The 24,861-nt window shown below is 34.7% G+C and overlaps 2 protein-coding genes across 2 annotated transcripts in view; both read right to left on the reverse strand.

Annotated features, from left to right (window-relative positions):
* Positions 1-11,173, reverse strand: part of LOC123549083 (A disintegrin and metalloproteinase with thrombospondin motifs 18-like) — a 106,226-nt gene extending 95,053 nt beyond the window's left edge. Inside the window, exons 1-2 of the mRNA XM_053546759.1 lie at positions 10,988-11,173; positions 2,707-2,758 (exon numbers count right to left, since the gene is read on the reverse strand). Coding sequence (XP_053402734.1) covers positions 2,707-2,758; positions 10,988-11,038 — 103 coding nt within the window. The 5' untranslated portion in view covers positions 11,039-11,173. The remainder of the gene's footprint in view (positions 1-2,706; positions 2,759-10,987) is intronic.
* A 6,639-nt stretch (positions 11,174-17,812) lies between these two features.
* LOC128557687 (DNA-directed RNA polymerase II subunit RPB3-like) overlaps positions 17,813-24,861 on the reverse strand; it is a 37,769-nt gene continuing 30,720 nt past the window's right edge. Inside the window, exons 7-8 of the mRNA XM_053545639.1 lie at positions 20,872-20,909; positions 17,813-18,764 (exon numbers count right to left, since the gene is read on the reverse strand). Coding sequence (XP_053401614.1) covers positions 18,586-18,764; positions 20,872-20,909 — 217 coding nt within the window. The 3' untranslated portion in view covers positions 17,813-18,585. The remainder of the gene's footprint in view (positions 18,765-20,871; positions 20,910-24,861) is intronic.

A 24,861-nucleotide genomic window follows, 5' to 3' on the forward strand; every position in this document is an offset into this window, starting at 1 on the left:
TAATCATCATTATATATCTTAGTTTAGTTACATATATACAAAGAAAGATCAGCATTTTCTATTGGGTTAAAGACTAGCTTGCAGCTTGTTGTCTAGCCCATGTTTAAAGGGGCGTACCTGCGATTTTTGTCGAATTTCTTCAGATATTTAAAAACACTTTTATTTGTTACTAATATTCAATTCAGAAAATGTTTTTTTTTTATTTTTTCATTACACATTTTGTTAATTTACAGTTAAAACACAGACTAGCAGCAATTCTATTTGTTTGGGAAAAAAAAAACACTGTTGTAGCCCATAAAATATAGAAATAGTGTGTTAGTTACACAGTAAATTTTTGTCTAAAACAGGAGGAATTTATTGCACATTACTGTATTTGTAATAATAACTATTTGTTAATGTACCATAAAAATCCATGCATAGTACCCATTTATGTTTAATACAATTGCTAAAATTCTGGGAAAAAACTTCTTTGTAAATTTTGAGAAATACTAAAATTTCTCCTAACAGTATGATGTTCTCCCTAAAAAGATTACAAAATTCTTACTGATTTTATATTTTAACCCTTGTAGCTGGACACGACTGAGTCTGCCTCTGCGACCAGTGTAGATCATGATTAGCCTGCACATCCATGCACTCTGATCATGATCTGCACTGTTCCCCATTCAGTCAGTATCTTTTTGGTAAGCACCCCTTTTAACAGTAAATGGTACTGTACAAATTGAAAGATGGACAAGTTCATTACAGAAATTTAGTAGGGTAAGGATTAAGGGTACCGGTATTTACTTTTTTACAAACAAATATTTTTAGTTAATGCATATGAAAATATATATACTTTCTGACACGGAAATAAATAAATATAAAGAATTCCATCTAAATTAAAATTTTCTTAAGGTAGTTTTCTGGATTTTTTGTTGGAGTTTTACAATACCTTATGTAGCATTTAAAGCAATAACTGCTTAATCTCATTATCAATTGTGCCTGCTCACATTGTAAAAGAGGCAATTAAGTACAATTCCAGGGTTTGGCAAAACGAACGTTGTCCCGTTGTCCCAAAGGATTTCACAGGAGACAATTTGTGTTAGTCATTCGTCCTCAACTTCTGAATTACATTGGGAAGTCATTTCTACAACAAAGTCTTAATTACTTAATTAACTGACCACGATACCACTCAAACATCGGTCCTATAAACTGTGCCGCTAATCAGTGTATCAGGTAATACAAAATGGGAAATACAAAATATCGAAGTTAATAGTTCTGAACTGAACTAGACTTAAGAAACTTCTGCCCAGTAAGTTTTCATTCTTGGTGATTTGAGTGCATTTACAATATTGTCAAAATTCATCTATATCAAAACTTAAGGCATTAATTGTAAATATATTGTTCAAATTAACATTGCATAGGTACAACCAGTAAAATATTTATGGTTAATGTTTTAACTGTAGTCATTTAATATTCTGTTGTCACTTTTACTGTGTCGAAAACTGTGAGATTAAGGTAAGTACATGTATATGTCTCAGTTATAATTAATGTAGACATAATGGACAAGCATGTGATAATTTACAATTGATGTAAATTAAATACAATTTAAACTTAAAGGGGCATGCCTTGTCATGTACACCATGACAACATTTTTGTTTTGTTTTGTGTTTGTTTTGGGTTTAGTCCTGTTCAGTTATGTAATGGTGGGCAATCAGAGGTGGAGACCAAATGATTTAAGATACAACATCTGTCATCAAATCCTCACAGAGAACAAACGCCTTGCCAGAGGATTGAACTCATGCCCCTGCGATCTGTAGATATACACTCTCCCTATTGAGCTAAGCAGGCTGGCTACAACACTTTTTTTAAACAGATTATCAACCTGTATAAAGTATCTAAGTTGAAATTTTATAAATCTGATCTAAAGTACTATTATTTTTCATGGTCTGCACTTTTCGCTATTCAGTCAGTAAATTTTCAGTAAACACCAATTTGAATCATAACCGGTACTGCCCAAACAGAATGACTGACCAGTCCATTTTAGAAATTAAGTGGGGTAAAGGCTAAAATACTGTTGTGTGTGTCCATTTAAAGGTAATACATTTACTATGGTCAAAAGTGTTGGAAAAAGTATTCACTTTGACTCTTGTCCGGATTTAGGCCTTACATCGTTGTGCCTTGTTAATAGTTAATGCAGGTGAGTAAGTAATGAGTAGGTAGTTTGGTTGTTAATTCTGTCCAGGACTGTCTTGAACACTACCAGCCTTCAAGGCCACAAAGCCCTTACACAGCCATGACACCAAAACGTTGACCATGGTATCTTTAGACAGCAATTATGAGGACCATGGTATCTTTAGACAGCCATTATGCCAGAACACAGACCATGGTGTCTTTTAAGACAGCCATAACCCAGACCATGCTATTTTTTATGCCACAACATAGACCCTGGTGTCTTTAGACAGCCATAACCCAAACCATGGTATCTTTAGACAGCCATATTGCCATAATGCATTACAAGAAAAATAACTTCATTCCACATGCATTCTTTTCCACAACACATTATCTGCTTCAGTCCCTTAAAAAAACTCCTTGGAAGATCCCTTTATAGGCTTCAAAGTGCAAATTAGGGCATCTTTGACATATATTTCCAAAACAAAGATGACATTTTGAAAAAGCTATTCCTGCTCTGAACCTTACATTAGTCTAGTCCAACAGTACTAAACTTACCTTGAGGTATATTGTTTCCGTCACTCGCCAAGCTTCCTTTTATTGCACATATCTGGATATAGAAAATAATGAAAAGTCAAAACACAGAAGATTAAGCAGTATACCACTGAGGAAAAAACAAAACAACATATTAAACTGATGAAGTGAACAGTCTGGTATTATTGTGAATGTAACCTTAAGTTTTGACATAAGAGCATCCCACAAGATCAAGAAAATTGTTTGATTCATAGTTCATTGTGTGATTCAAGACTTGAAGTTTCTTTAAGGGCTCGCTGTGTGATTCAGGTCTTAATTTGAAAGATGGGGATTTTTGTGAGGTTCATTTGTTTCCAGTAACTAACCATAATGCTTGAATAGTTGTATTATAATTATAAGAGATGATCAGTCAGTTTTAACAAAGCAATGAGTTTCAAAGTTTTACACCATGCATTTCAGTAACTTGCAACTCTTCAAATGAAAAGAGTATTCAGTTAAAATACTGGTCTAATAGAATACTTAGGACAGTGGGATACTTTTTTACTTGTAGCTACCTTAAAGGGATTGCAACTATAAAGTATTAGGTTATATTTAATAAATCATCCCAATAAGATACACGAGTAAGGCTATCAAAACACAAAACTTCCATAATCAAAATAAAATTTGATAAAATAAGAAAGATGTGGGGTAAAACATTTGTTCAAAACTCATTTGAGCCGCACCATGAGAAAATCAACATAACGCATTTGCAGGCTGGTCTGGAGCCATGCTGTTCGCTAATGGTTTCTCTAATTGCAATAGGCTTTGAAAGCGAACAGCATGGATCCTGACCAAACTGCACGGATGCGCAGGCTGGTCTGGATCCACGCTGGTCGCAAATGCACTATGTTGGTTTTCTCATGATGCGGCTCATTTTATTGTCTCTCTAATATTTCAAATAATTCAGAATACTGTATTTTCAACATTTAAAATAACTTTTTGTTCCGTAAAGCAAAACTTTTTCTACTTGGGCAAGAAGAAAAAATCTCACTAGAAGAAAATAAACAGATGTTTTCAGCTGTATTATTGTGTGAGTCATGGCTTTTTGATTTGTAAACTGATTGATTAAGTTTTTGTATACTGATTGAATGAGTTTAATTGTCTTTTAATGTTTTACAAATAAATCTGTCTGGCTTGTTTGGTTTTATGTCTGTATGTTTTGATATATTAAATAAAAGTAAATCTGGAGAGACAAGGCAGTCTGAAAGACAGCTATATCCCCCGCCGCTGTTATGGATGGTGAAAGGGTTAATGATATTGGGTGGAAGCATTGACGTTGTTAAGTATATTTTGTAGTCCAAAATGGAAGTCTCAAACCTTTGACCTCGAGTTGTGACCTTGACCTTGAGTCAACATGGCTGACTCATGAGTTCTGCACATTGTCTTGATGAGGTGATCATTTGACCCAACTTTCATGAAAATCCTTCAAGGGGTTTAGGAGATACAGAGCAGACACAAAATGGAAGACTCAAACCTTTGACCTTGAGTTGTGACCTTGACCTTGAGCCAACATGGCTGACTCATGAGTTCTGCACATTGTCTTGATGAGGTGATCATTTGACCAAAGTTTCATGAAAATCCCTCAAGGCGTTTAAGTTGTTTAGAGCGGACACAATTGTTACAGACGGATGAACGGAAACCATTCCTATAACCCCCAACCACTCTAGACACTCTAACCACATTGCTAAACGGTTGACTTAACAGCAAAGCTGTTGGTGGTGGTCTATAAATCTTCTATCACTACACTTCTTCCCTTCACTTTTCAGAGCTTCTGGGGTAGAAAATACCAAAGTATCTACCGTGGATCAAACCCTGGACCTCTTGATCTACAGGACACTCTAAACATGTTGCTAAACGGTTAACTCAACAGCAAGGCTGTTACAGTGCTTTAGGGTATAGCTAACTAATTTTTTCTGCATTCCAATTTAAAGAAATGAAATTTAGTAGTTTTTCTTCTGTATATCAGACAGTAAACAGCTATTCTTTTCAAAATCATGCGTTTTTTCTTCCCATGCCATTGTTTACATATGCGTTGATTTAGGGTGTACAGGATAGCTTTGGCCATTTTTTCCATTATAAATTTAAAATCCACATACAATCTTCCCAAGACTTTTTTTACTATAAATCAGAATAATAATGTATTCTCTTTTCAAAAACATTCAGCTTTTTAAATTTCTATCAAGTAGTTTTCATTCACTGATGTTTTTTACGTACACACTGATTAAGTCAGTAAAGGCTAGCTTTAATTTTCATTTGATGACAAATGAAATATAACACAAGCAAACATTTAAAATGTATGTCAGAATGTCTGTCTGCATGCCAGTAAAAGAATGATATGAAAATTTATACAATAATTCAGGCCTAAAATACAAAATGTATCAACCTATCCTCTATAGGACTGGAGAGATGGTGTTAGTATACAGATCAATTCTATTTTCTGCCTTCTAACAGCCTAAACTTTCTTAAAACATAAATTATATCAATATTTTTTTTATCAATGGAAAGGTTATAAAACAAGCAATTTATTAATTATTTTTTATTGTTACTTCGAAATAAAATGGATTAATTATGAACGCTTAACTTACAGTGTTTTTCTAAAACGGTTATTCATTTATAAAAAATATTTGAATATGAAAATTGTAAGTATTTCAAAACTTTTTGAAATTTGAAAATCCATAAATGAGCGAAAAAGTAATTAAAAATTAAAAATTCCGATCCCATACACAAACGATGTAAAAACATTTGTTTTGCCAACCACCAGATAAACAGGTATTGATGCATGATGTCACGCCATCTCTCCTATACCCTAAAGCACTGTATCATTAATCCATAAATATTTTTGAATAACTCCAATGAAACACTTATGAAAGTGGATATACACAGGAAATGTGTTTATTTATGTGGTAAAATATTAATAACTAAATTATATCCGACTGTCCGAGTACTTGTGCATTTCCTTACTAGTTTCCTTATTACTACTGATATACAAATGTAACATGTATAAAACTGTTTCCCTAGAACCTAAAAGCTTTTATACTCCTTTCGTTCTTACAGAAAGTATGCATTTTTCGACCTTTATGTATAAAATGCACAAGGTTTCGGTTCTATTCTTAATGCTGGTTACAAATGGCGTGACTTGAAATAAGGGAGGGAATTTTTAATGTGGAGGATACAACCCCACAACCCTACACACTATTGCCCTCAATATCAGCATTTTCCGATCTTTCTGCACAAATGCACAAGACACTACTAGCTTATCTCTCCTGAAGGATGCTGTTTACAAACTGGAGAAAAGGGAAGTAACTTTTTCAGTTTAGGCTGCTTTATGGCAAGGGCACACTAAATTGCTGGTCTTCTTTATTCAATATAGAACTGAGAAAATTCAAATGGCTGCAACTCACTCAAGGCCCAATTCTAGATCTCTGTAACTTTTATTTTCATGAGGCACATATTCAGTGCTAAAATTCAAATGAAAAAGTGTGGGGGAGTGTGTGTGTGTGTGTGTGTGTGTGTGTGGGGGGGGGGGGGGGGGGGGGGGGGGGGGGGGGGGGGGGGGGGGGGGGGGGGGGGGGGGGGGGGGGGGGGGGGGGGGGGGGGGGGGGTCATGTCTGATGCAAGAGAAAAACATTTTCACTCAAATAAACTGTAAAATCAGCTCATGAAACCCCAAATCGTACAGGTGGTGGAGTATGGCCTAATATTAGCGATTATTTGTAAAAGATTTTTTGAAACGAGTTTTGTATAAAAAGGGTCCTCAAGCAATCAATTGCTATTTTTAGATAAATCATCAAAACTCATTTTAAATACTCTTCGCTGGTGGTTATTCATTTTATTCATGGTGTGAATTCAAGCTCCACCGGGATCACTATTTTAGTGTTTCTTTCTTACATCAGAAAAAAAGCATTGCTTATTATTAGATCTCATTATAATTGTCCCAATGTGCTGATTTTCTCAACTGAATTGTTTTAATGATAAATGGGCTTTATTTGGAATTTGGCAGAATGAAATTTACCCTATTTAAAACTGGTTCACCAAATATGTCATCCATCCCAAATAAAGTCGTTACTTAATTACCGTAAGTTACTATACACAGTGTCTCATCGTACTCAGATTAGACGGAAGGTTACTCTTTGATGACAAATTAGCAGAAAAACTTACCAGGAAACCGTAAGATCAATTTATTAAATGTTCACCGAAAATAAGTGTGCTTACAGAAGTGGTAAAACATCGTCATTTTAGCTTTCCTATGGTTTTACTTTACAATTAGTATTCTTAGAATCTGTATACTGATTGACTGGCAACTTATATAACTTTAATAAGTATAAATATCAAGACTTTGCTGGCAGTGTATATACCTATTTTTCAGTTTTCTCCTTGTGACTTATAGTTTTAATAGGTATGTAATATCGTTCACTCACTGGTATAACATGACACCCATTTGTTTTTCATGTAGCCTACGGTAGATATTTACAGACTTCTCCTCAACGTTGCATCCCTTTCGACAGAGTAAGGATAACTAAAGAGTGGGGTCCTCATCTACTGTTAAGTATATACACAACATGTGTTTCACAAGAAGACTGCGTCTGCATCTTGAAAACCCCGTTAGCCTTCAAGATCTTTACTCTTTATTGTTTTACTAAGCTTCTGTTTCTATTATTCATACAAAGTATCATATGCATATCGTATCTATACTATAAGGTGGCTGATTTCTGCCATTTCTTTCCGGTGTGCTGGTATCTATCCTACTGGCGCGTTAATTTGTCCTTTCGGTGTATTGGCGAGTTGGTGCTCTTCAACCGCGCTTACTTATAAATGATTTTACGAAGATAGCAGCGAGGTTCACAAATCACGTATGTACATGGCTGCATAAGGATATAACCGATGTGATTGTTGGTAAAAAATGCTGGTTTGTACATCTTCGCATATATAAATTAACACTCAACGCAGTTCTCCTAAGCATCGTTTACAAATTGTAAGAATTCTTTTCGAACCTTTATCAGACTACAATGAAAGAAAGATCACAATACATTGAGTAGATTCGAAATGACTTGAAACGGCAAATATGTTCATAATAGCTGAATAAATACTTGCTAAGTTGCCTGAAACAATTTAGCATATAATGGTAATGCTTCCCCACTAAAATCCTCCTATTTGTAATAGCTGAAAGCAGCTCGCTAATATGTGCGTAAACGTACGTCTATACTTGGGAACGATCATACCCGGTGAAATATCAACCAATGTCTCAAGACCGAGTAATTGGAGTTAGTATCTTAATTAACGGATGTGTTGCATATCTTATCTAATTTTACCAGTTCTAAATGTTTAATATTATTTCTCAATTTCTGTAATGTTTTGCAAAATAAGCTTTAGCTGCCAGGTGTTTATTCATCACAGATATTCTGTCTAAACTACTGTTATCAATGATCACTCTAAAAAAGTGCGGTCTGGTAAGGTAGCCTTACTCGCGGCACATAAAACGTTTAATAAAATGCATGAGAAGGTAATTTGATTTCCGTAAATTGATAAGGATTCTTGCACCCTTGTATCTTTTAATATGCTTCACACGAGAAATGTTGGTTCAATATCTTTCTTTTATAAGCATATTTGTATCATAAATGTCATACTGGTAGGTAGAAAGAGGGCGTAGAGCATATCACCTGAACATATAATGCGGGGGATAAAATGCTTTGTCCAGATTACACAGATTTTCTTCCAGATTTCTTTTAGGATAACTTACTGGCAGGCACAGATTTCAAAAGCATCTAAAACAAAATATGGGTCGAATATGAATGAGTTGACCTTTTAACCTGAAACAATGGCCATTTTTTTAAAAAAAATTAATATAGTGAATTGAACATCACGAAAACAGTATTTCTATACATTGTCTGTACATAGGCAAATTGTAATTAACCACTTACAGTAACTGCAAAAAATACCGGGACACCTTGGCACAGTACTTTTGCATGTAGTTCGGACTTGAGCTATCCGGAAAATTAAACAAAAGGTCTCCTGAGTAAGCGATCACTTTTCCTTTATCGAACGGTCCTCGCTGCTGTGTATTTATCTGCAGACGTGCATTGTTAAATGCGGGAAAGGTGCTTGGAAGAACTGTTGGACAATAAATAATTTGGACTGTGGTTGCCAAGGTTGTATAAACTTCCCGTAGCTTGTTTAATGTTGCAATATGTTTTCTGCAAGAGCGGCTAAATGGTCTTTTAATGTAAACACTAACAAAAATAAAGCACGATGGAACTTACATAAATTTATGCAAATAAATCTGGAGCAGTACGGCTTGGTGATTGTAGCGGTAAGATCTCCCTTAGTGGTAGCGGCCTCTACTTAACCTGGGGATCAAGGTTCCCAGCTGGAGTCACTACCATTCATATTCAGGTGTCGGTATAAGCCGCAAAGTGTTAAAATTGATTTTTGAGACCAGTCACGGAATGAAGCGTTGTCATTGGTCGGCAATTTTTACAGAAATTAACATATTCTTACTGAATGGTTACATTTTATTAGGGCATTTTTAACACGTTTTCAGTTTTAAACATCTATCCCTTCTAGTTTAAAAATAATGCAATAAGGAAACTCATTGAAAAAGATTGATGTCTAAATTTTGAAAAGTTTAAAATTGTGTAATAATCAGTTGTGTACCTCCTGAACCGTTTGCTAGATAATCTTTGATCATACCATTAAACACTGCGCATCAAAAACATATTAAATAACTAATATCTACTCTTATCGTCTGGGGAAAACGGAAAGTTAAACTTTTATACCAGTACAGGATTTAAGTAGGCAAGAGTAAAATATCAAATTCTGTAGCCGCACAACTAGAATTGAGGTACCCGATCCCCATCCAGTTTAATTTCGTACATGCATGCGGACAATGTGTTTTTCCGTTATGAAAATCCAAATTATAAGGACAATAAAGTTTCACTTGAAGGCAACTTGGAATTTCAATGGAAGTTGAAAATCTGTTTTATTTTCAAGGATGCCTTTTAAGACGAGGACGCTACGGTAGTTGATATTATATTTTATTCGTGTGTTTATTTCTCTTTATTTTCATCTATAGTTTATAACAGAAGGCTTGACTGTTCATCACACTGGTGTAAATTTATAGAGTGATCAAAGTTTGGGTATAGATCGGTGATAAATTGCTAAAGCCACGAAATGATATGTTTCCTTTGATAGACCTGCCGAACACTTTAAGTCACTTTACATACAGATTAGCACTGTTTAGATTAAAAGATACCCGATGAGACAGGTGTTTGTTTAGCCACTACAAACAGTACAATTGGTGTAGCATTGCTTGATACTGGCGGATGCATCTGATAACCAAATCATACTTGTATGATGGGGTTTCCATCCCTATTCAATAAATTAAGCTCATCCTATAACATATAACAGACGAGCTCATTTAAGACAAAGAGGGACGAGACTTTTTTTTAGAGAAATTATATATTTCAATATGTAGAACTAAACAAGATATCAGTCTCGTCTATAGACTTACCTGTGAAACGAGAACATATTTGATAACATTAAAAGATTGAGGAATTTCAAATATCTATTTTTACAAGATAAAGATGTTATAAGATAATTTCTAGCTATCAAATTTTCTCTACAATAAAAAAAGCAAGAGCAGATATATTCAATAACACAGAAATCTATACGCTACTCTTTATCAAAGTGACCGAAAGTCTGTAAAACAAATCAGTCTACGACTGCAGGTAGTAACGAACTGCGTGTAACACACACGAGTGTTCAGTTCTAACACATCATGCCACTGCAGCTGCACTTCTAAATGTACTGATTTAATACCAGTAACAGACAAATAGTTTTCTAATCGCTAAGCTTCTCTTTCTGCACGAAGTTCTCTCTCGGGAAAAAATGTGTAAAAAAAGAAGTGGCCTTTGGTATCAGCTAAACGACATGCAATTTCAAAATATCCTTGTAAAGTTCTTTAGTAAGTGCTTCAACATCGACATTGTTCGTACGTTTTTCACAAATGTCTGTAATGCTTTCCATTTCTCATTATATGAGAGATGCATTTTGTTTTAAAATCTATGTAAATAATATCTAAAAAAATTCACGCAAAAGAGCGATTACTTTAATTGTTAGAAAGGCACTTAAATTGTGAGTGAATGGCATTATAGATAGAAAGATCTTAAATTGTGAGTGAATAGCTTTGTTAGGAAGGGACAATACTTAACCTTATTAATTCATATATGTGTGTGTAATATAACAACAATTAAAAAAGAAAACTACTTACAAAAATTATTAATATCCCGATTTGGGTAAACACTCCGACACACTGTTTCATTTTTCTTACTCCATAATGTTTCTTTCCAAGATATTGCAAATCTTATAACCCACATTTGTTATATTCTCAATTTATTTGACAAAATAATATATCATTGTTTAAACAAAACATAAGCTGTGCCTACACATATATCGCACTCGGGGTTATATTGTAATAATATGCCGGAAAAGTACAATGAAAATACCATCTCGCTTCCAACTTAACATTAAAACTTCACCAAATACCACTTTCAGTGTCTTTCGCGATGTATTACATTTTGTATTGTTTAAAATATAGCACGTATTATATCTCCTTTCAATTTTTCGCCGTAAGTGTACAAATATAACATTTCAGTTGTATTTTCATAACTTTTTTATAACTTACTTCTGTACAGCTTAAACCAAAATTAAAAAAAGAAAATTAAATTATTGCGCGACAGATACTGTGGCTCGGGTACTCACTTAATCAATCAACAAAATCGCTGTCAGATTTATATCCCATAAACCCCCTATCTTTTTCCCCAAAAAATCACATTGTCCTATGAATTTTCTTTCATACTTTCGTATATCTATCTTCTTTTTTTTACAAATAGTAGCAATTTACAGTCGGTAGCGCGCGCACCGTTTTCTGTCAATCGCCAAATTAACTGGTTGTCCGCGTGAAGGCACGCTTCTGTTCGTTTGCCCCTTTGATACGCGAAATGTAATAAAGGTTTAACAACTAGTTTCGATGATTAAGTGGTTATTTCTTTAGTTATCATTTTAAAATATAAATAAGGTTTGTAATTTGTACACAGAAAAAAGTGAAATTAAAATAACGTTTTCAACATACTGCACCATGATAATATTTGGTAAAATGCCACTTACTACGATTTTTATTCGATTTTTTGTTTTAAAATACCAGTCAGTGCGTGTACTTTTACTTTGAACTGTATAACCCATAACCTAACCAAAAAACCGCAAAACTAAGATCCATACCTCTGCTTCATAAAACTTATTTGTTGGTATTCATAGATTATGTTAACAATTTTAATATTTAATTATACCAGAAGTGTCGGAAAAGTTTGACACCTTTAAATTATCACTTTGGCACTTTAAAAGAATACTGTGCAAAATTTCACGTGTCAAATAGGTTTATACCAAATGCCATTTTCACAAAATGTAAGTTTTGATACAGTAATTCATTCCCATCACCCTAAAACAATTAATGTGCGGGCAAGCCACTTTAACGTGTTCCGAGTGACCACTGCAATGTATCAAATATCTGACACTGACCAATGGCTAGTAGGAGGTGGATGGACATATCTCCCCAGTTAAATACAACGTATAGTGCGACTTTAGTACAAATGATAATGCGAAATCATGTTGTCCAGCTTGCCAAAATTTACGTACACCTGTGTCGAGTATCTAACAATGACCACATTTACCGTGTCGAAATGTCGCGTGCTGAACACAGTTTGTAAAAGATTTACGTTGCAGACCCCTACTTGTTATACATCGGACGAACTCTATGAAATAAAAAAGATAATTTATAAAACCAATCAACGAATTCGTTGGTCCGCTAACACCCGCACAACACGATTACTAACCGTCTAGGGTCTTCATGACTTGGGGAAATAGAATCAGAGAAGATTCAATTACCGTTTCACGGACACTCCCTATTAATTAAAACTTTATACACCAATGTCCTGTTGTATATTATGGTTGTGGACCGAGTTAATAAGCCAAACGTGACATTAACCTAAAAGCTGGGATGCGGCATTTGTACAATCTCGTCATGCACAATAAGTGCTCATCTGGACATTTTCCGAAAACATGGCGAAAAATCTTTGAATCCTAAATATATTCCGGACAAGAATGGACAATATCTGACCTGTAAGCGTGGCCTTGATCTTTGAGCTACGGTTCTCTTCACAACTTCTTGTCATGAAGGTCATCTGAGTCAAGATAATGACAATGTTCTCAATCGGACACGATATTCCGTATACAGATAAAAACAAACAAACCGAAACGCTTAATATATCCACGGGGCAAACAGATATTCATCCCTGTCCTAATCCGACCCCGCTAGTAATTCCCCACGCGACCAAAAACGAAACGGAAATACATCATTACAAAGCCCGGTCTGTCGCTCAAACAGACAGAAGCTCCTGGGCGGTAAAAGGGTTTGACTTTCGGCAACGACTCAATAAAGCAAAATCTACAAGGAAGCAATGGGTTCATATGTATACTACCCCTGAATCCTAAATTTTGGGTTCGAACCTCGTTATGAGCGGATACAGCCCGCAGTCCCCATAATCACAAACTTAAAGTGCAAAAGTCCATGATGTATTCTTCCTCAATGCAATTTAATTTAAAACAGTTTTCTTCAAAAGTTTAACATCAAAGTGCTACCGCTTAATTTACATTTAAACACGGCAGTTCAACAGATGGAGTGCAAATGTGAAATACAATAAGCTACTCAAGCTTTCACAGAATTGTTTTAATTTGCATACAAAATTAATGCGATTTATAACAACTCGAAATTATATTTTATGGCAAAATGATGTATTTCCACATGTAATAAAATATACTGCATTTCCATTCATATTGTTTCGCATTAAAGCGGTTATGATATACAATCTGCACTAAATTGACTGTTGTCATGCAATCGTAAATTGTGCGTTATAAGGGCGCATCTTCAATCGGAGGTCACATTAATGAATTTGCACAAAGACAAAGGCGTTAAAAATAGCTGGATTTCGCAAACATGATCACAGAAGTTTAGTATTTTTACACGAAATAGGAATGTTATTTTTCTAGCTTTCAAATATATACCGCAATAACAATTTCTGTTCAGTTAAAACCAGGTAGTCACATTGACATTATTGATAGAAATCACGATTCACTGCTTGACTGTCTTGCCGGTCAATAGGTAAAATTATTGCCCGACGTCCGAAGGACGGTATGCCAATAGTTTTGACTATTGACCGGCAAGCCATTCAATAAGTGTTTAATTACACGAGATCAGAAATCAATTTTAACTTTATTTTCATTTTCATGCATTATCCCAGTTAACACGTGTTTAATATAGACCGGGGATATAGCACTAATGGAGTTATGTATGCTGTAATAATGGGTATTATCGAATATGTACTCGGCTGACTGAAGACGGACATTAATTAAATCAAAACAACCTACAATTAAAAGGTTAAAGCAGATGGCAGGAAGGTCATTCGACGGCACGCGGTTCCATAGTTTGGCGGTACTTGGAAAGAATGGCGGTGGTGTGCACTGCGGCCTCGAGTAATATTGAGTAGATGTGTAAATCCCATTTCAGCGGTAAATGCATGTTGTTAATCATTGATGTTACGCTGTTGGTACTCCTATGGTCCCACTTATATAACTTGAAGCGCTGACGTTACAGGGTGTTCTTTTTCGGATCCCAGAGGCGAAGCATACTTCCAGGAAAGTCCCATGTCTTATGGATATTATGACGTAATTAGCGTTAACGTCGTCGTAACAACGTTGTCGTTGGAAACATCATAGGGCATTCGCATAAGAGACCTGCATTCTGAGGTAATTTGACACTTTATAAGTATTATAATTTTTAATTAACTAAACAGTTCCGATACTCAAAAACTGACGGACATAAGCCACAACAATAAATGTTGCAAGAATTTTATTTCGCTGAATACTATGCTCTACAGTATTTCGCTTGCTAATGTAATGTCTATGTGTAGAGTCCCCCCCCCCCACCCCCACCCCACACGCCCGAGACAAAATGGCTGCTACTTTAAATGTAGGGATGGAGAGTCCTCTTGGGAACTGCGGAATCCTTAGAATGTTTGATATTTCATTACGCGTCCATCTGTACATGAAAACAGCGAAGGGCCAAACCGAAAATAATTCTCACTCTATACTACTGAATGTAGAAAATTAGATATTTATGAGTTAAAGACAAACCAGCATTATCTTTACATGAAAGGCGTTTCTCCAAAATTATTCTAAAAGTTTTGTATGATTTTGGGATGTCCGTCAAGTTTGAATCCTAAACCAAACTAATGCCAGACGTTCTCAGGATGCTGATGTTCTTTGTTTTCGTGAAATAAAGGACTTGTCGTCTGCCTTTGTAAGTGCAAGTTTTAAGGCCCAATCTTACCGATATAAAATTATTAATGCTCTATGTACAATATAAAAATTACGAACTTTACAAACATGATGGGTAGGGTTAGAACAGAAGTCAAGACATACAGAGTTCGTCTGCTAAATCGGGTTTTGTGACCACTTTTATTCTGAGGAACTATAATCCATAACATACTGGTAACTTTTGTTTGCCAAAAACGTTTACGATCTCTGCAAGAACCATAAATGCAGTGTCCAAAATTGTTATCATGGCTGAAATTCCAGCATTCATCATAAATATTAATGACCAATATACTCGTTCCTATCAGACAGACATTATGTAAAACACCGCAATAGTCTCATTTTTGCATATATTTATAAATTAACGTTAAAATGATTTTAATTACACCGATGAAACAATACCATTCGTGTTTTTGAGACTTTAATTTAAATATTGAACAAAGGGCATCTATACGCAAGTCTAGATGCGACACGAGTAACACACATTGTGCACGAGACCTATAATTTAGAACATACGTCTAGACACACCCACGCTCCTCACATTCAGGTTCGGGATGTCGATCATTTATACATAACCAAAGTTCCCTTTCGGATATATAAGTTAAAGGGACAAAGTTTATTGGCTGATACAGTGCCAAAAGCTGCGACTGTCTGTGCCAACGCTTACCATGACCTAGGTTTTTTTTTGTTTTTTTTTTTTTATCTCAGATGACCAATTTTCAAACTTGTTTGTGATCTCTTGGTCTCATGTGATGACTTCAATATTCTCGTGAACCTCCTGTGCACCTCCATGAATCTACTGAGCGAAATCTAAGGTATGACAAAGAACTAAAGTAGGCGAAAATACACAAGAAATTTTCATTTGTTCAACTCCTTTGCACAACTATTTCTTGAATAAAATGGGTAAAGACAAAAAGAGTACAGATCAAGTTTTCTCAGTAGTCCTGAAGACTTTCTGAAATTGATGCTGATTTTTCCTAAAATGGAACAAAACTACTTAATCAAAATTCACTTAAATCCTGTATCAACTAACTCTGCAGTTTCAGTTTTAAGGATTAATACACAAGTTACTTTATCCGCAACTGCACCACCTCACACACCTCCATCCCAACACACCCACCAAATTATGTTTTTTGCAGAAAGTTTCTCTGACAGCGCCGCCCAGTGATAGTCGGAAATCGACGGTTGGGTGAAAGATGTAGATGTAGATTAGTGAATTTGCATCTTTACTTTTCACTCTAAAACTGGAGTTGCTGTATCTCATAAAACTCCTGGTCCAATAGCTTTATTATTATTTGAGCCGCACCATGAGAAAACCAACATAGTGCGTTTGCGACCAGCATGGATCCAGACCAGCCTGCGCATCCGCGCAGTCTGGTCAGGATCTAGCTGTGCACTTTAAAAGCCTATTGGAATTAGAGAAACTGTTAGCGAACATCATGGATCCTGACCAGACTGCACGAATGTGCAGGCTGGCCTGGATCCATGCTGGTCGCAAACGCACTATGTTGGTTTTCTCATTGTGCAGCTCATTTATTAACAAGAGCATCCCCTTGCGGTCGCAGATGCTGATCTGATTTTTTGTCTCTGTATAATAGAAATATTGTCCTACCCATGATTTTCTAAGTCCAAAAGGGGCCATAATTCTTGCAAAAAGCAATGTAGAGTTACGGTACTTGATGTGCAGAGTCAGCTTTTAATGGCGAATAACTGTTCTGAGTTTTAAAGCAATAGCTTTGACTTTTCAGGAGAAAAGTTGACCTAAACACAAAACTTAACCAAGAAATCTGATATTTTCTAAGTCCAAAAGGGGCCATAATTCTTGCAAAAAGCAGGATGGAGTTATGTTTCTTGATGTTTCAGGGTAGCTTAAAGATGGTAAAAAAAGTGTTGCAAGTTTCAAAGCAATAGCTTTGATGTTTAGGATAAAAGTTGACCTAAACAAAAAACTTAAACCAAGAAATCTGATTTTCTAAGTCCAAAAGGGCCATAAGTTCTTGCAAAAAGCAGGATGGAGTTTAAGTTTCTTGCTGTACAGGGTCAGCTATTGATGGTGAAAAAAGTGTTGCAAGTTTCAAACAATAAACTTGATTGTTTAGGAGAAAAGCTGACCTTAACATAAAACTTAACCTGGCAACGCCAACGCCGACAAAAAATCAGATGAGCTAAAAAGATTTTGAGAATGGAAGTTAACACTGTTAAACTTTTTTTTTAAAACATTCACATATAATATATAAACAAGAAAAATGAACATATTTATATGCTTTACTTCCATTCAACAAGTAAATGGTACTGAGAAAAGATGACATCACATCATAACTGTGAGCTGTACAAATTGCAGAACAATATAATTATAAAAAATTTTATAAAAGGAACTACTAAAATTTCCCCTTCAGGGTATGCCAAATTTTATGAAATCCTGTGACAGGAACCCTTTAAAATATTTGGACTTGAAGACCATATTTATACACTGAGAAAATGAATTGCACAAAAAGCAAAATAATTTTAAATGAAATTATTTCCTCATTCATTAGTAAAAGAGTGTTATGCAAAGGAAACTCCCAAGATGCTCAACAAAACTTCTATCAAAATAGCAGGAATGCTTTTGCATAGAACCAATAATCTGGTTGGCCACATGCTAGAATTTTTTTCTTTTAAGAAAATCATTATAGCTGTAAAAACAAGACAACAGATGTCTTGACTTCTATGAAAATATGTGCAGAGTGCCTACCACAGATGCTAAAATTTGTACCACAAGAACTCGAAAAACTAATAGTAAATGCCTATGATAAAAAAAAATCTTGGTTCAATATATAAAGCGAAGCTTGGAGACAATTGTAAAAAATTTAGCATGTAACTAGCTGTTTTTGAGCTATGTATTTGAACTAACCAATGAAAAAGTGGCATTCCTAGACCTGACTCCAAGCTGAGTTTATCCATGTCACATGATTAACAGTCGTCAAAATGATATGTTTACTTTTTTACTTTCAGCAAGTATCAATTTCTTACATAAATTACATGTTTTATTGGGTTTTACAATAATCAATGGTTACTTTAAAACTTACACATACAGTTTTATTACAACCAACCAGGCCAACTCTAAATAAGACTGGTAATGATCATACAAAATAATGTTGATCGGTTTCTTATTAATCATTGCGTTATGGCACACTGCCTAAAAGATAAAGCATATGGTCCCTTTTTGACTGACAACCTCACAGATCTAAATTTCTTGTCACTTATGGAAATAAAAAATGTTTCACAGATCTGTTCTATCTCAATGAGACATGTAATAGTTCAATAATTTTTAAAACATTTTCACAAATTGACATGTTGCTGAAGTTTTTTCAAACATTAGCAGCCTCAAAGATGCATTCATTTGTAGTGAGTGCCTGCCATTCATAGAAGTTTTTCTCCAGAACAAAGAAACACTGAAGGAAAATGTCACACTGCGAGAACGTCACTCTGTATTTCATGACTGAGTTGTGTCTGGAGGTTGCTAAGCTTATTCTTGAGGACGGACAGACCAGAGAACAAAATATTTTCTGGCTTGAGAGACCCGCATGATTCGATGTTGTAGTAGTACTTGTTAGGAAAACCAGTTGGGTCAAATGGTGCTTGATCTGAAATCAACATCAAAAGAGAATATAAAATTTACTATCTCTGTTTATGTCACCTCCAAAGAACATATACCTCTGTACAAAAACAATCACTTTCTTGCTCAAAAGATAAAATTCTTCATTACTGAACAATTTTTAACCGCCCCAGAGTAATAAATTCATTACAGTCAAACTTGTGCAATAGACCATGTCTATTAAGAGCCTGGCTGTGCTAAGAGACCACATTTTGTCCTTCTTTTAGCTGGTCTTTTAATACAAGTTGTAATGTATATATACTGTAAAATCATTTAATTTCATGGGCATGAAATTTCGTGGTTTTGGTCAAAACAGCAATTTAGTGGGGATACGAATTCGTGTATTTCAACTTCTGAATATAAAATGAATGGGAATTTTACTTATTCATTGGGATTAAATTCCGTGGATTGACTCAACCACGAAATCCATGAAAATTAGTCCCCTATGAATATTAAGGATTTCACAGTAACACATCATGGTTTTATCACAAATATTTGTTCTGGAGATATTTCACTGTAGAATGTAGATACTGTAGTTTTTATATACTTGTACATCTTTTTTAAAGACACTGGATATTATTTAAACAAATGGAATACGGTTCATTGGAAACACTCTGTCTGTGCACTACAGTTTTCCAATTAAGTATGCCAAATTACTATGGCCAAGTAAAATGACATCCATTGTTGTGTAAAATATGCACAATTTGCACAACAGACATACCTACTGGTTGGGAACAAGTATCTGGACAGGACCAATTCTAGACAAGCATAACGATGATATTATATCAGTATTATTTCTGCAACTGCTTGATCAAGATCATTATTTTGTTTATAAAGTCTATGTTAAATTTTGTGGTGATACCTAAACTGTGTATATAAAACAACATTTGGTTGTATTAGGGAATGACTGACAACAGTAATGTGCATAAGCAATATTTCAAACTTGTTGAAGTACAAACTGAGCAGAAAGAACTAAACCCTATTAATAACAGGGGTTACTTTTTAACTTCACAGTATTAATCACAAAAATGCAGAGCTGTTGATTTTTGCGATTTATCAAATATTTGTGTTTAAGACAAAATTCGAGTTGTTGGGGAGTTGGCTTTTATTGCTCTGGTAGCTGCTTTTCAGAGTCAGGTTTTCTTTGGTATGCATTGCGGGGAAGAATAATCAAAATACCAATACTTGGTCAAAATATATATCTGGTTAATGATTTAAAACATGGGGAAAATTACTACTTTGTATGACCCTATCTGAAGCCCTTGGAAACCTATATTGAACATTCATATGTAGTGCTGGTCACATTTTTTTTTTGATAGAAAAGGAGCTTAAGTTTATGTGGTGTGAGTTTCGTTTCTCTCAAACATTTTTCTGAGAAAATAATAAATGTAAAATATGGAATTTTGTCCAACTACTGGTTCCCAGCTGTAGGTAATGTAGATGACTTCTGATCACTTGGACTACATTGCTGTGGGTTTGAATTTTAGAATTCTTACAAATGAGGAAGTCTTCCAGCTGGCTTATGGAGCGTTAATGGTTCTATCCTGATACCTTTCTTGCCTGAAATAATGCCTGGTACCTAAAAGCTGTTAAGTCTTTAATCAAATACACAAAGAAATGCCATTACACATACTGGTGATTTAACCTGCAACTCCTAGATTAAGTTCTGCAATAAGTTTTAAGTTATTTGAATTTAATCAGGATCTGTTTGACCACAATGCCATGGTATTACCTCCAACACAATTGCATTCATGTTGAATTTTTTTTTCATTGGAAAGAATGGAAAAATGAGGATAACTATTAGCGTATGCATAAAGAAGAACATGAAGGGATATTTTTTCCAATTATAATGATGGAAGAAAACTTACAGATGCACCTATAAGCTAAATTTCAGGCACTGGCAGGCATCTTGGTAGAACCACAGACAATCCACTGGATGGTTTTATCACCAGCTGGTAATGCTCTTACCCAAAGTGGTTACAAGCAAGTATTTCAAAGTCAGCACCCTTAATCACTAGTCAAGGAAGCTCCTTAAACTTAAATGAACCTGGCTGGACAAAAATTAATGATAATTACAGAATATCTGTTTTACTTACGTTCATCCTCATCTATTTCAGAGAATTCACTTTTTGGCCTGAAACAGAATATATAAATTTATAAAATGTTCAAGACCCACTGGTAGATCACACTGCTCTTAATACACAGCTATCTAAGAAATTATGTAGACCATGTTAATGAATATTTTCACAAATATTTTTGAAGGTGTGGTGGTAGGTAATTACAACTAGTACAGTGGAGAGACTTGGTGTTGCCAGACACTGTTTCCATTTCAATGCTGGTTCAATTAAGACTCAGACTTAAATAATTGACTTTACTGTCACCATTTAGCAAGAATATATAGGTATCAAATGTAGTTAAAACTAAAACCCAGGTGCCTCCAGAAAATTACAACTATAAAATATAACAAGTCACTTTTATTCTATATAGAATACAGCAAGAATTTAGCAAAAACAAATTAATTCTTAGGATTAGTTTTTATATATAGAAGGAAACCAATTTATCAAAACACTGTTTCTTTCACAATAATAGTCTTAAAACCAAATTAAATGCAAAATTTTAGACATCAACTGTACTGAAGGCTGACAAAATTATAACCGTTGAGAGAAAAACACACAAGGTTTGTAATTTAAATATATGTGCATTACAATGGGATGTAACTTAGTGACATCACCTCAATAACCATGTTGTATCTTTATCTAATTATCTAATTTAATAAGCTGGGAAATGATTTATTATTGTTTATATTTTAGGAAGGAAAGTGGTCATAAAGTTAATGCAATAAAATTTCTACATGAAAGACTTGATAAATTTATGGTAACAAACTGAAAATTCTATTTTTAGATCAGAGCAAAATGTTGCGACACTTTCTGTGTAATGGATGATCAGATCACTTTCCATGCAAAATTCACAGCAAACATAAATTTAGTTTATCTTACTGGGCTTAAATTAGTCCTGCATGTTTGGATAAAAACTTTTTCTACAATGCAGAATAATTTTACAAAGCATCATGATATTTTAACAACATTCTGCTAATACAAAAGCTAGGGTTGTGTACAAGGGTTGTCCAAGAAAATCGTAGACTTTTTTATTATTTCTAAAATAAGCCACGCATCAAATAATTATTTCAACTGGTGTTATTTCAATTTATACTCTCTAGGACTATAAAGTTTAAAATTAAGTATCTGTCATATTATTCGAGTATTTTTTAAATAATGGACGTCAGTCAGTGCTAGTCGGCGCATGCTCAATTTTCCTCCTACAAAAAGAAGCAGCTTCCTTTTCAAATTCATGAAACTTTCCCGATATACATTTTACATGATTTAAATTTATATCCTCGTTAATGGTAACGTGTTTCACATAATTATGTTGCGTTTCAAGTCTTTGGCTTCACTTTCGTTAAATTAGTGATATAACTCTGAACGTCACGGTCGCACGCACTTTCAGAAATAACTACATCAGGTAAGTTTGTGGCGCAGAAAGTTTTAAAAGCATTTTGTCGCCCTCTCTTTGAATCACTCACCCAACTTTCCTTAAAACGTTTGTACAATGTACAGACAAGTGTCCTGCTTATATTTGCCTGACTTCCAGAATTTTCAACTTCCCGTTTTGTTTGTGAAGGCATCACACCACGACTTACACAATATTTTATTAATACTTCCTGTGCCGCAACCTTTTCTGACGTCGTAATTTCTGGAAGTTCTTGCGACCATTACTTTCAAATTTACATCAGAATTTTAAAGCAAGTGATGTCAAAGACTTGAAATGCAACATCATTACGTGCAACACATTGCAATTAACGTCGATATAAATTTTAATCCTATGAGATGTAAAACAAGTAAGTGACATGATTTTAAATGGAAGCCGCTTCTTTTTGTAGGAGGAAAAATGAGTGTGCGCCGACTAGCACTGACTGCCGTCCATTATTTAAAGAATATTCAAATAATATGAGAGGTATTCAATTTTAAACTATACAGTCTTGTCGGGTATACATTGAAATACCATCAGTTAAAATGATTATTTTATGCGTCACTTATTTTAGAAATAATAAAAAAAGTCTACGACTTTCTGGGACAACCCTCGTATTTGTTTCAGATTTTCGCTAGATTTATTTGAAAATGTGTTAAGTATTCATAATATATTTCTATGTGAAAATATAATTTTGATGACATTTTTGTGTATAGAAAATCATCTACAAAATAGATTTTAATGAAATTTCTCACTTGTAAACTTAAATATCCACCATCATATGGTCAAACAAGAAACGCGGCAATGCCACGAAACCAGGTTTTCAACACTTTTCATAGAATAAACAAGAGTGCCAGAATGTCACAATATACGCCCGTCACAGCAAATTTCTTTACTCTAGCACCTGTATTTGCAGATGTAATTTTAATTTGGTGGTTGTTTAGTAATCATTGTAATTCTTTTGTTTTTCTAAGTCCACAAAAAAACTCCTTACCAGGTAGAGATACCTTAAAATACACTAAAATTAGAAAGTAACAACTATGTTGTACCACAGAAAAGTGGTCTTGGTTTTTCCCTACGGTCAATTATAAAAAAGTTACAATATAAGTTATTTATAGTAACAACTAAGGGAAGTTAATCTTTAAAGAGAGAGAGAGAAAAAAAAAAAAAAAAAAAAAAATTGTAAGTCCACACAGAAATCCTTACCAGGTAGAGATTGGTCAAAATACACCTCAAAATTGGATGTAACATGCATGTTGTACTACAGAAAAGTGGTCTCGATTTTTCCCTACGTCTAGTAATGAAAAAGTTACAATATAAGCTATTTGTAGTAACAACAAAGGGAAGTAATTCTAAAGAAGGGAACTGCGCAAGACCCTTCGTCTCATGATGGTGTATAATTGTGCCAAGTTACATCAAAATCCCTCTATGCATGAAGAACAGGCCTCCTAGCAGGCCTGAACAAAAATAAAGGTTTTTATAAAGGCTCCAATCTATGGAAATAAAGGCCTTTTAGTGTAAAATATTGAAAAATAAAGAGTAAATAAAGGCTATTTTTGTCGGAATTCTCGTTGAAAACACATAATATATATAGGTATTTACTACATGTATGTGGTCTGGTGAACACAACAGCATTCTGAAAAACTCAAGATGAAAGATACACAAGCAGTATCCTAATAACAACACTTAAAAGGGGGGAAGAAATACAGTAGTATAACAATTACTTGCTTTAAACTGGCACGGCAAGCAGTCTGAACAAAAATATAGGTTTTGAGTGAAAATTACAGGCTATTTGGCCGTTTTAACGTTTTTTTCAGAAGATTTAAAGGTTTTAAAGGTTTGCTCTGAAATTAAAGGTTTTTAAAGGTTTTAAAGGTTTCACTAGGAGGCCTGGAAGAAGATATGCTCCGGACAAAGTTTTCATTCTTGTATCCTTTGACCTCCAAGTGTGACCTTGACCTTAGACCTAGGGACCTGGTTCTTGCGCCTGACACTCCGTCTCAGGATGGTGAACAATTGTGCCAACTTTCATCAAAATCCCTCCATGCATGTAGAAGATATGCTAACCCTAACCCTAACCTAACCCTAATCCTATTTTTAGTAACAATGACCTTGACCTTGATCCCAGAAACCCCAAAATCAATCCCAAGCTACAACTTTATATAAGTTTTCTATACACCAAGTTTCATCATGATAGCTCATTCCTAAGTTAAGTTATTGACCGGAAACCCTTTTTCTATTTTAAGTAACAGTGACCTTGACCTTGACGCCAGAAACCCCAAAATCAATCCCAGCCTTTGTCTTGATATAAGCTACATACATACCAAGTTTTATTCAAATATCTTTACCGAAACTAAAGTTATTGACCGGAAACACCAGTTTGACGCCGCCCGCCCGACCAACGACATACCCCAATCTAATAACTCAGGTTTTCGTTGAAAACCTGGTTAATAAATGTGTATGTACCATCTACTTACTACTGAGATATCTGCAAATGGTTACAGGAATGTGCACATTTCAAGCTGATTTTACGGTATTACTGGATTTTTTTAAGTATTTCG

The sequence above is a fragment of the Mercenaria mercenaria genome, chromosome 6 (assembly GCF_021730395.1).
Source record: "Mercenaria mercenaria strain notata chromosome 6, MADL_Memer_1, whole genome shotgun sequence".
Lineage (NCBI taxonomy): Eukaryota > Metazoa > Mollusca > Bivalvia > Venerida > Veneridae > Mercenaria > Mercenaria mercenaria.